Here is a 13504-nt window from a genome sequence, read left to right on the forward strand (position 1 = left end):
TTAGACTAGCAAACAAAAAGCAATATTTAAAGTAGCATTTTAAGTATGGGTGTGTTCAGAAAGTGACATCTTCTTTCCTGCAGTGAGCAGTGGGGAAGTACATAGCAGCAGCACTATTCAAACACTGTATCAGATCACTGACATCCTTACAACTATAGGAAATAACACTGGCAAACTATCACGAGCTATAAAAGAGGATGTGCTGGTGTACTAAACCTTGACAAATGGGCAGATTATCCCATGTTCCATCGTCTTGACATATTGAAACCATGTTGTCTAAGTCAGGGTAACGGATCTGGAATCCTTCATGACAGCTGATTATTAATTTATCGCCAGTCCTGTATGTCTTGTTATGAACCTCTGCATCTTCAACGTGTGGAACAAGGCAATCTGTGACTTCATGAAAGAAACAAAAATAGTAACTTGATTAAAAAAAACATGGGTAGCTATTCAATAATCAAGCTCTTAAGCAAAAGTTATCAGATCATGTAAATGCTCTGCTTAAACTGTTTGAAAAAGACACCCATTTCAGTAATGATGTCCTTTCCTTAATTAAGCATCAGTTACAAAGTCTATAGCACTGCAGAAGATGACTTGCTATGATAATAGCTCATTCCCCCAGGCTTTTTTTAAACAAACAACATTAAAAGCATTTAGGAAGACTGTTTTTAACTTGGTCCTTCCATTCCTCATGAAAGCCATAGTCACCATTACAGTGCATACTCTGACTATCCCAAAGACCCACGTGAAAGCAGACTCCTTGACAGCACTAAGGACAGGACGAAAGAGAAGATAAAATACAGATACGGCATGAGAAACACAGAAAAAGGGCAGCTGCAGCAGGGAGACAGATGAAAATTAGGTACATTTGCAAGGGTTTATCCAGCTCCATTCCACAGAGTTCATTATGGGAATGTCTTCACTTTAATCTCATTGCTTCTGCTTTAAATCAGATCATTTTATGTTCCTGAATTCATGTGCTTATAGGAGTGGGGTTTAAGGCCCTGAGCAGCATCTCAAGTGCTTGTAGAAGACTCTCAGCAAGGAAAATTACTGCAAACCTCTAGTGATATACAGGCATGGCTCAATTACCTCTCTGTGATAGATGTATCAGAAAGTCTCATACCTCACTGCATATACCAGTGCCAAAGACACTAAAATATAAACCCCAGAGGACTGAAAATTGAAAGGTGCTCTGGAAAGTGGAAGGAAAGGGAGAGGCAGGGTAAAAATTCCTCTGCTAATACTGAATAATCAAGAGACAAGCCAAGAGGATGTGAAGGAATAGCTCAGGTGCCTCAAAGTTCATCCTCCTCGTAAATGCAAAGTGAGATTAAACAGAACAGAGGAAAAGATTCAATATTGGGAAAATATAATCAAAATCATCTGCCTGCCAGCAGCCAATCCATGACAGGCATGGTGATAAAAGTTTCCAGGCATCAAAACCCATCAAGTATTTCAAACAAAAGCAAGACAGTAGAAATATTCTAAGCCTGTTTTATGCTGGGATTTTTTCCCACAAGATACAATTATCTTCAGTACTTATTTAAAAAGAAGAAGTTTCAGAAGTCCCTTGAGATTTGCATTAAAGAGAAAGTTTCTGCCATTTTCATGGGTAATTCTCACTGAATAGGAAAAGGCAACTCTAAATTTGTATTTAGCATTTATTTGTGAACAAGCACAAAGTAAAGCAATAGCAAGAGCTTACATGTTTGCTTAGAATCACAACTAGAAGCAAGGTAAACTGTCATTTAGCACAGCACACACAAAACAGCAAATGTGTTTCATGATGCATGTATTTATGTATTTAGGCAAACTAGGGGATCTATTATTCTGAGACTCCATCACTAGATTTTACTAATATGAAGTGGAAGAGTGCTGTTTTCCCAGTTAAACATATTTTTCTTTGCATCTTCCCATTAAAGGTCTGTTTTCTATAATACATTGCACTTAGCTAACTTGCAATATGCTGCCTGGACATATCATTACTTAAAAATTCTCCCATTTCTCTTGTTTCTTGGCTGCTGTTGCAGGTACCTCCTGCTGCCTTGAACAGGAAAGGCTGTCAGTCTTTCAGGCTGAGAAACTGCAGCAAGATGTTTGATTAGGATTTATTCATTTATAAATGCCCAAGCCTGAGAGGTTATAAAATGCACTGTGATGAGGGTGCAGAAACCACCTTCAATGACTGAACAGTTTTCTCTCTCTCTCTGTGGCAAGTTAATCAGCAGAGACAGCAGAGGATGCCCCATGCGAAATGCCTGGCACTAAGCTATGAATGGTGTCACAAAGAGACTGCCCTGGGCGCTCCCAAATGTAGGATGAGATAGATGGGGATCCTGCTCTGCAGCCACACAGGATAAGATCAGAGATGGATGCCAGAAGATAATGTCAATGAAGAGTTCACTCTCTTGGCGTAACAGCTTTCTGTTGCTATACAAATAAAAGAGGTGTGTGTATATACAGTGCAGTAAAACATGAGATTTCATTTTCAACGTGGGGGAAATTGATTCTGTAACAATGATCTATTATAGTGACTTCATCCCCATTATTCCAAGTAACAGCTGTAGATCAAATCATTTTAATCAGCCAGATGCTGGCAGAGAGCAGTGGTAAGTTTCTCACTATCATTCTTTGCCTGTAACATCCTGGCTGTCTTTGATAACAGACCTATTACAAGCCATCGCTAAACATGAGACCAATGGACCACAGTATTACAGCTCTTTTTCCTGACACCTTGAGAGCAAATGCCTTCTCACTGGCTGAATCTGTATTGTTTAGCACTTGTCAGGGATAAATTGCAGTAGCCACCTCTCCACAAACAGCTGGATTAACTGGCACAAATTCTGCTTGGAAAAGCTGAGACTAAGTGATTGAATTTCAAAAGGTCCTGTCCTAGAAAATAAACTGTTTTATTCTAAGTACTTTTCAGCAAATCCATGGAAGCTGCTAAACCATTTAAGGGAATACAAGGTCTTTAACAGCAATGAACAGCAACAGCTATGACTTGCACTCCTTTCCAGCAGTTTTATATGGCCTGCTTTGTATCTACTCTATGAATATTAGAACAGTTCAGCCAAAAGAGTGCCACAGTTAGGAACACATGCCTGAGCTTTGAAGAGGCACAAAGAAGTGTGGTGCAGGCCACACAGTCTGCCAGGTGCAAGGGCTCATCACCTTGATCTAACTTTCATGAATCATAATTTCAGAGTGGTTTGAACTGGAAAAGACCTTAAGGTCATCTAGCTCCAACCCCCTGCCATGAGCAGGGACACCTCACACTAAACCATATCACCCAATGGCTGGCATTGTGGCAAGCAGCAGGGCAACCCACAGGGTCTCTGTGCTGAAGGGCAGTGGCATTCCCAGGGTTGTCCTGATGTGCAGATTGTGTTGTATGAAGGACTCTCCTTTCTGCCTTGGGTGGCATCTTCTAGAGTCATAGGATAGTTAGGGTTGGAAAGGAATTTAAGATCATCTAGTTCCAACCCCTCTGCCATGGGCAGGGACACCTCACACTAAACCGTATCACCCAGGGCTTCATCCAACCTGGTCTTGAACACTGCCAGGGATGGAGCATTCATAATTTCCTTGGGCAACCCATTCCAGTGCCTCACCACCCTAACAGTAAAGAACTTCCTCCTTATATCCAATCTAAACTTCCCTGTTTAAGATTTAACCCATGGTCCCTTGTCCTATCACTACAGTCCCTAATGAAGAGTCCCACCCCAGCATCCTTGTAGGCCTCCTTCAGATACTGGAAGGCTGCTCTGAGGTCTCCATGCAGCCTTCTCTTCTCCAGGCTGAACTTTCTCAGCCTGTCTTCCTACGGGAGGTGCTTCAGACCTCTTATCATCCTTGTAGCCCTCTTCCCAAGTTGCTCCAACAGCTCCATGTCCTTTTTATGAAGATGTACATTGTACATTAGTTCTTGGCTTTAGCAGACCAAATGTGTCCCCCATCATAAGAATACTGGTCCAAAGAGTAAAACTGGTTAAAGACTATAGTTATAGTGCTTTAGTTTATGCATCATCATCTCTCAGAACTGTTTCTTCCAGCCCATGGAGAAGGAGAACCACCTTCCCTCCTCCCAAGAGCACCTTGACCATAAAGGTAACTCAAAAGGAAGGCATGACCTTGCTACTATGAAGATAGCCACATTATCCCCATGGGTGCCAGCTGGCTTAATAAGGCTTGTGTCTATTGCAGGTGAACTCCAAAAATTGTCCCGGGTCTAAGTGAATCCAGAAGTTCCCTGCAGGAACTGCTTGGGGAGTACTACTTGATATTGGCCAAAACCATGTCAGGACTGTAGCAGAGTGTACAACTGAAGAACAATGTCCTGGCCCCTGCTCTGCACTGTTTTGCTTAGTAGTCTGTAAACTCAAATGCAGAGGTGCCTTGTGTGCCTCACAGCAGAGTGATCTCTGAATTAGCCTTGACTACACCTAACGACAGCACTGACAGGCTGGAATGGAGAGGATGAGAGAACAGCATGAAGAATGGGTTGAATACGGGGACAGCTCATCAGGACCCGATGCTCTTAAAAGTACATATTTAGGATTGTTATTGCATCTTGGTTTTTACTAGTGTTAAATCCATAGTACTGTGTTAGCAGGGTATCTCCATGGATGGCAAACAGTACTTCAGTGCATATTGAATAATACTTTCTCTTTATTGTCTTTGCTTGTATTACAAGAGTGCACAGAGATCTGTGGCCATTGTGCTAAGCACAGGCTACAAACATTACGTAGTGCTTGTAACCAGGCTTAAGAAGCTGCAAACACTGAGCAAGACAGATAAGAGATGGAGAAATAAAGGTATTTCAGTCACCTCACAGATCCAGGGATAAAGGCAAAGAGAAATGAGTGCTAAATGTCATACAAGAAACCTGTAGCCACTACTCCACTATTCTCACTGCAGGTTTATCATCCATGTCAGTGGGAGAATGAGGCACTAAGGACATCTTGAAGGTGTTTGCCTGCAAGAGAAGGGCTCTTCGGTTGGTTGCCATCTCCCTGTAGACTGTAAATTTAGATTCAATCTCATAGGAAAGAGGTAGCATTTGTTCCAAGTAGGGCAACAGTCTCAGCAGCCACATTATCACAGTGGGAGAAGATTAGATTAAAGTGTGAACAACATGACATATTGCTCTTAAACAGTAAACACAAAATTCCTACCTCAGAGCTCTGGTGTTTATGTGCATAACTGTATTAGAATTGATGGAAGGTACTGTCACAACATGCTGTAGATCAACATGAGAACATAACTCTAAGCACACCAGTTTTTGACAGGGCATTTATTGGGCACCTGCTCACGCAACTTCATTCTCATACTGACACTTAAAGTCTCCTGTCTCTTAACAAGAAATGACAGACCTATAAAATCAAATTGATTGGATGGAGAGCTCCAGGCAAATGTATTAGTTTTAAAATCAATTACATTCTGAAACAGGTTGCTTTGGTAAATAGCATTCATTTGTGATTAGAGATTGTTCTAGTAAACGCATAACAGTTAAATGTACATAACATAGAGACATAAAACTATATGTAACCATACTTAGTTGGATTCAAATTCCTGAGACGAACTTATAGTCAACTCCAAAGTGTCGAGTATTTTTAGTGTTCAAGCTCAGCTGGTAATATCTGACATTCACATATACTGGGATGAGAGGCGTGTAGAGCATACCACAGCACATATGGCAGTCAGCCCCTGCCTTAAATGGGTAAATGCAATTTAAAGTTTATTTTGCCTTGTGATAGCTAATGATGGATGGTGAAACATGAACTTCTTCTCCAGTAGTTGCTCCAGGTTTCAACTTTCTTTTTATACATCATCACAGAATTTCTGCAATGAGGACTTTTATGTATGGCATTACCAGCTGAGAATTATAAACCCTTTTATAATTCTTCCTTAACTGTTCTCCAGATGCACCATGTTCCTACACTTTCCCCCTCCCTGTCATGCCTGATTCTGCTCCAGTATGTAAAAGGATCACTCTAAAAAGCACTTAAGCGAATGCTTAGGTCTCACGGGTTGCTATTGCTCCTTTGCTTAGTATTTCTTCTGAATCAGTGGCTGTATTGTGTGTTGGAAAGAAGAATAAATTCTGTCATCTATTGCTAAACCCTAGGATCGTTTTAGTATTACCTGAGGCATTATTATACCGTTAATCAGGAAAGTGCTTAAGCACTTCCTTCACTAAATCCCAAATCAGGATCCTACTTTTCAGCCCATATAATAAAAAGCATTTTTTGAGCACAGAACTTTAACAAGACTAATCACATAATTACAGTTATGCTCAAGCTTAAGTGCTTTGCTTGATCAGAGCATTGGCTACCAATCCTTTTTAAGTGCTCTGTGTTGTAAAGTAATGGTTATCTCTTAAGCAACTGTTGCCACATCATCCGTCACATTCTCATCTTCCAATTTCTTTCTGTCTTGAAAACACCTGGATCTGGTGTTGATCACACTGACATCAGTGGCAGTTTTGTTGTTGATAACATTGTGATCAGAAACTTCCTCTACAGATGTCCACTGGACTGGGGGTTCTGGGGACACTGGGAAGAGGTATGAGTACTTAATCAAACATGTTAATGCTTATTTCAACACCTGCAGTGGATGATACAGGTACTATTTCCAAGCTGCACATCAAAATTCCTAGAAGCAACTTGTAGTGGTTCAGAAAACAAATCTCCCAAGCGTTACAGCTTTTTTTGGTAGCTCAGATGCCCAGTTTAGTCATATGCTGCTGTCACTCTACATGTATTTTTTCTTAAATCACCATGTGATGAGAGACAAGGGCATTTATGAAAGGTGCTGTAACAGGAGAGGGCGTGATTTTCACACAAGCATTATTTTGAAAGACATCAGGTTATTTCTGTGAAGCTGACCTATGCCACCATCATGACCTGGCATTACTGGCTGCATTGCCTTTATGTTCTACACATCAGCTGTCGTCTCGGTGTGTACCATGAGACAGCTCACCACTGTGCCCCTCACAGCTCTGTAGCCTGTGGCCTCACACATGTCCAGGAGTCCACATTTTACTGAGACTTGAAAAGCCAACAGGGCAGCAACCTGAAGGACCATGGCCTACTTACCAGCTGCCTCTGGCTACTCTCTCCAATACACACCACTTTCACACAGATCACTGTTCAGGGTTGTTCCCTTCACGAGCATCACCTGAGAGTGGTTCATCTCCCATTGTGGCATGGCCCTTCATGCACCCCTGCCCTGGCACAGGAGTCTCATACCCACCCCCTGCTCAGCACAAACAAGTACCTGCAGTGTTGATACACACTGAGTGATGCATGATCCTAGGCAGTAAGTGTGCTTATGAGCCTCATAAGTCTTTGACTACTTTTTAATAAACTCCTTTTATTCATTGTTACATTATATCTCATTCTAAATGATGGAAGGCATCCTGAAATAGAATTCATCTTGCTCCACCTCGAAGACAAGGAGGCAATGGCTAATGACTTCAGTGGAGAAGTCATAACAGTAAAACATACACACTTGATTTAACTAACACTTTTCATGCCCATTGATTTAACAGCTCTGTTGACTGAAGTTGATCAACAGAAACAACAATTTATATCTTTAATATACTTACTAAAGTAAATCATTTGTGCTGCTTGGATGTATTTTGGCCAAAATTTACACTTATGATATTCAAATTAATCCTGATTCTGTATCTCAAGGCCAGGTTGGATGAAGCTTTGGGTGATATGGTTTAGTGTGAGGTGTCCCTGCCCATGGCAGGGGGGCTGGAACTGGGTGATCTTAAGGTCCTTTCCAGCATTAACTATTCTATGGTTCTATTCTGTAACTCCCAGAAGCAAGAAGCAATATAACATCCTAATTATTTAAAGCCATACACAGTTTCAACACTGCAGTATGATAAAAAGAAATTGGTTTATGCCATAATCATCTGAATTATCTCAAAGTAAACTTGTACTGTCCATGGGTTTTGATTTTCCTACTTGTATCATACACACATCATAAAATATAATTGTTGAAACCTCCTGATTAGCAGGAAGAGCAGCACTGGAAAGCCATTATATTTTCCTAGTAAAATATTGCAGAAAGGAGTGTTAAGTGTGCAACTTTAATAAATGGTTATAAATGGTTTACTTATACTGGAGGTTGTATCTTCTCTCTGCAGCAATTTGTAACTACTTAAGGGGAGAAATATATCACGGTTTTTCTTCAGATTTCTTTATGTCTCTTTGAAGACACGCATGCATACACATACACAGTCTTTCACAGTAAATATTTAACTGACACATGGGGATTATGGATGGGATGGATGGGAAACTGAAGTACGTATCAACTAAGACACAGTGAGATGGACCCCAGCCTTTTGTGTTTTGTGCTGAGACACACAGACATGGTACATGGACAAGTGAGGACTGATGCTGGGGAAGTGCTTTAAGAAGCTGACTTACCTTCTTGTAGGCACACAGGTTTATCACTTGGTTTCCAGCTCAGGGAGCCATTAAAGTGTCTCACACAAAGTTTTTTTGAAGTACCATTAAGCCTGTATCCTTCTTGGCAATGAAACCGGACTACCACGCTTTCAAAGAATACACCTGCGCTGGGTGTCTTGTATCCATGTTCAGGAGCTCCAGGGTCAGCACAAGCATGCAGGTCATCAAACCCTATGCAGACAAAGACACAATCAAACTGCGTACATTTACTCCTCATGCAGCCGTATTCACACTCTTTCTAGTTGTTTCCCTTTGACATTTAATCTTTGTAAGGGCCTCACATCTCCCATTAATGGCCACTAGCAACACTACTGTGGTACTGAGTACTCCAGACTCTGCAGAGGACTAACCTTTACAGCAGAAGCACTCAGGTAACAGAAATAGCCCATCTTGCCATGCAGCTACTGACAAAGCAAAGTCAACCAGACTTCTCTGTAGCTGACCTGGATAAAAACAAAGCACTTGACCCAAGCTGCCAGTGGGGATGGCATAGAAATGTATCTGTAATTACTCTTGGGGACTATGGGATTTTGGAGCAGTGGTCAGTCACTGGAAAGAATAATAATGTGTCAGGAATAGAGAGGAAGAGGAAATAAAGGAAAGGGCATGAAACCTAACTGCCACACAAAGACACAGTAACTAAAACAGAGCTGCTAGGCACAGGGAGATTTTGAGCTGGGAGGGAGCTTGACCATAGGGAAAAGGGACTGATGCTGGATGTGTGTGATCCCCATATCACGTTGGTTTGGTGGCCCTACCTAATTCTTAAAACATTGGTATGGGAGTGCTGTATTACTGCATTGATGGCAGAAGGGAGTTTGTAAAAACCTTCACTTCCACAAAATTAACTGTAAAATAACAAACAAAACCCTAACAGTTGCAATCATAAAACGTGATTGTTTATCACTTTATCAAACTCATTTCAATGTCATTTGCATAAACTGAAGCTTTCTTTTTTACTGCAAAGCAACAAGGGTTTAGTGCAGCACTGAACAAGTACTGCATGCTGAAAGAGCAAATAGCTTTGCAACAGGAGCAGCAGGGGGGCAATTAATGCCAGTGGGAGGGATGCCTGGAAGATTTGAAAATCATTGCACTGCAGCCTAAGAGTAGCATCAGAGAGCCTCAGCTACTTACTTACTGCATGATAGGGATGAAATGCTTCCATGGTACAGAGAGAAGGAGATTATTACAGTAGAAGACTTTTCAATACAAATCTGTTTCCTGAGTGTAAATCATTCCCTCCACTGAAGGGCTCAGTGTGATGCTGTGGTAGCCAGATAGAGAGCCCAATGGTGACCTGATGGTCAGAACCAAGCCTAAATACCTATGTGCCATGTGCACTGGAGACAGCCATCACCTATACCCAGCCTCTGCCCCTCTGCAGTGCTGTGATAACGAGGGTTATTCACTGAAAGAGGTTCACTTGTGTCCCTTCTCTTTGCTGAAACAGCAGAGAATCTGCTCTTATGCAGTTTTATCCCTCCATCCAATGAAGTTTATCACGAGAACTAAAGTTTATCACAAGACTTGGCTCCTGTCAGTGCAGTACCAAGTCAAACTAATCCCTTTGCTTCATGCCTGAGCATCAGCTGCATGGCTCAAGACTTTCAGTGCAAACTGCCAAAGACTCTCTATCATTTACTCACATAACACATGAACAAGGAGAAATACAGTCATTATGTTCATGGGATTACACACTGTAGGAAATACTTAATAATAGAGAATGGCTGTCCATTTTTACTGGAGATTAAAAAGAAGTTCCCTGTGCTTCAGGCAGAAAATCCACATCCTTCAATAAAGTCAGTGATGATCTTAATTGCTTTTCATTAAACAAGGGATAACATGACATTTAGCTCAATTTTGTTACTTTGGTAATCTCAGAATTTGCAGTCGGGCAAGGACTATAATAACCCACCTTGAAATCAGTGTCCTTTCTTACTAGCTGCATCAGGGAAAAATACACAACTGCCTACTGCTATGCCTTTGGAAAAACAGAAAGAAAAAAACTGCTTGGTAAAACAATAAGCCAAGCTCATTTCTCAGTTTTCACTAAGTCAAACATGCAAAGTTACTGATTTCGGGACCCAGCATAGAAGGCAAGGATGTTTTTTTTCCCCTGGTGCAGCCCAATTCTGTGACCTGATTGCCACTTTTCTGGTGGCCTTTCACAAGCAAAGATTGCCTTTCCTCCTAAGGATCATTTTGCAATAAGTTCATCTCCTAGGTTCTTTTTCTCTGAGCACACAAATCTATCTCCAAGGGGAATTTCCAAGAAGGAACTGGAACACAAATGGAAAAATCGAATTATGTACCCTCTAGTTTCTATAAAGCCAGTAGCCAGCTCTTATTCAGCTACTGAGTAAGAGATGACACATGGAATCAGCACAGGATCACTGCTTCCATGCAACATTTCCGTTGGTTGTTCCTGAAAGAAGGAAAACGCCTCAGGGAATGGCCAGTTAGGCAGATTACACATGTAATACAATAACTTTACATGTTAAGATCATAAAGGCAAAGAAAACAAAACCCCAACCCCATCTTCCGTCCATGGATATCAACAATAGGCCCAGGTTTTACTCCTGTTAAAATCAGTGGAAGTCACTTGTATGGCAAGCTTCTATTTTGAAGATAATATATGATCCATTCACAAAGCAGTGAAGCCAGTGCTGTGCCACCTCTCCCTGTGCTTTGGCTAAGGAGGCAGGGACACATGTGAGGGAGGTATAGTGAGGCTGGCTGCTGTGCTGAGGATCTCTCAATGGGCAGAGATGATTTTCACCATGGTTGCTCCTTTCTTGCACAAGCAGTGTGCTGAGTATATCAACAGCTTATTTAGCTGGGAACTTATTCCACCAGTCTTTTCTAATCTAAGTATAAAATTCCTGGTACTACATTCAAGAACAACAATGCTGAAACATCCCTGAGAATTGCCATCTTCCACTTCTCCCTAATGATACCAGACTGGGACCCCTTATATAATAACCTTTTTCACATAATCTCATCTAGTCAAGATCTACCTTACCAAAAATGAGTAAATACATGTCTTCGATGAAATACAGGTTGGCAAATTCCTTGGTAAATTCCCAAAACTTGGTAAGTTTGGGTTTTTTTCCATGATCATTCGTTTCTTTCCTTTTTCAAAGTTACGCCTTTAAAAGCAGCTACTCAAAGCTGTGATGCACATATCTCTAATGGCAGGACTAATTTCACATTACAGATGGGACAGCTTTGGACCCTTCAGAACCTGGTGAAACCAGCCAAAACAGTTTTCAGACACAGCTGCCAGGTAAGTCTTTGGAAAGAATCATAAAACTGATATAAATAGGAAAGCCAATCTTCTGGTTAGAGTAGAAAGGTGTTATCCTGCAGAAGGAGTCTATCAAATAAGATAAAAGATAACTACTATGGATTCTCTTGCTTTATAAACCCTTCAATGAGTCTTTGGGGAAAAGAATGAATTTTTACTTTGACTGTTCTTCTCATGGCTACAAAGAGAGAAGGGGGAATTGTGAACACCAGCTAGTAAAAACTGTGCGGCACACGCGTCAAATAAAGCAGTGAATTTTCATGTTAGCTATATAGTAAAAATTTTGTAAGGTCAGCAGCCATCACCATAACCAACACTGCATCACTAGCAACAACTTTATGGGATGCTATTGTATGGCTTTAAATCCCTAAAGACTGCACAATTACTGCCGGAGTTGACAATTTCCGTTTTCAAAACAGCTTATAAATTGCAGACTTTGTATCATGGCACCTTTAAGGGATGTTGTATAAAATACAGTGAACAATAATACCTTCTGATAAGGCTAATGAGTACATAAGGTCGTCATGACCAGTAAAACATGCAGTTGATACAGAAGATATTCTAGTTGTGGTATATACATATTTCTATGGTTGCAACAACAGGAGGTCATCAGAAAACAGCAGTGCTCTTAACCTGGACAAAACACAAGTTGATTATATGGGTCCCTATTTTACCTAAATTACTTGGAATAGTCATTCAGATAAAAATGACGTCAAATTAATCAGAAGACTGAAAAACAAGCAATGCCCTCTGTGGGGTGTAAAATGAACCATTGCAATCCATTTGAATGGACTGTATTCCTAGAACTCTGTGTTCTGTGTTCTCAAACATACAATGATTCATCTCATCCCTGAAGAAAAGCTTTAAATATTGGAAGCCTTGGGAAAATTACATATTTGTGCTGACAAGAAATGATGATAGCCGTAACTGAACTCCAGACGTGCCTGAAAAAAAGCAGAACCCCTCAGCTCTTCCTGTCATTCTCTATTTATCCTCACCTTTTTCTCAGTCTCCTCTCCTGTTGTCCTTGTTTCCTTCTTCTCTCACCCTCATATCTTACAGCTCCTTGTAAATTCATGGTGCTGGTGAGGTGATTTCTAATCTAGACTTGATGGACTTCTCTGCCTCTAAAACTGCTATATAGCATTTCACTGACACACTGCTGATGCATGTCAGCTCAGAAATGGCTGCATTCATTCTTGAACAGAGACATCACTCTCATTACAGTTTGTTACATACACACAGGTGAAGGAAAAGTGACACATAATGTGTAATAATATTAAGGATATAGAGTATTTTCAGGATTTGTCTTCAGTAGGATGGAGAATGAGCTTCCTGTACAGCAGCACCTGCATTTTGGGTTCATAAAATCAGCAAGTCCTTTCTATCTCAGCTGGAGGTAGGGAAGGCAGAGGTATTGCAGACTGTGGGAGGACCAGACTGCTTGCATACACATTTTAGGAGTCTGTAAACACTGCAGGAGCAGGTCATCTTAGGCCAGCTCTCAGTAAAAAGCCGTATTAAGACTAAAGCAGAAGGACCAAAAGTGCAAACATGCCGAAGGGCTTGCTTGTCTTGTATAAAGGAAAAGTCATTTTCATCCCTTAAAGAGTTTCTGTCCTGTTTCTGTGAAAGCCATGCAGACACAGCATTTTATGCCTTTGGCTGTTTATGCTCCCTTGCTGTTGATGACGTTAATTGA

At 41.0% G+C, this 13504-nt stretch overlaps 1 protein-coding gene across 1 annotated transcript in view; it reads right to left on the reverse strand.

Annotated features, from left to right (window-relative positions):
• Window positions 1–13504, reverse strand: part of SUSD4 (sushi domain containing 4) — a 70897-nt gene that overhangs the window by 20942 nt on the left and 36451 nt on the right. Inside the window, exons 2-3 of the mRNA XM_034060779.1 lie at window positions 8451–8663; window positions 217–396 (exon numbers count right to left, since the gene is read on the reverse strand). Coding sequence (XP_033916670.1) covers window positions 217–396; window positions 8451–8663 — 393 coding nt within the window. The remainder of the gene's footprint in view (window positions 1–216; window positions 397–8450; window positions 8664–13504) is intronic.

This window comes from Melopsittacus undulatus, chromosome 3 (genome assembly GCF_012275295.1).
Source record: "Melopsittacus undulatus isolate bMelUnd1 chromosome 3, bMelUnd1.mat.Z, whole genome shotgun sequence".
Classification (NCBI taxonomy): domain Eukaryota; kingdom Metazoa; phylum Chordata; class Aves; order Psittaciformes; family Psittaculidae; genus Melopsittacus; species Melopsittacus undulatus.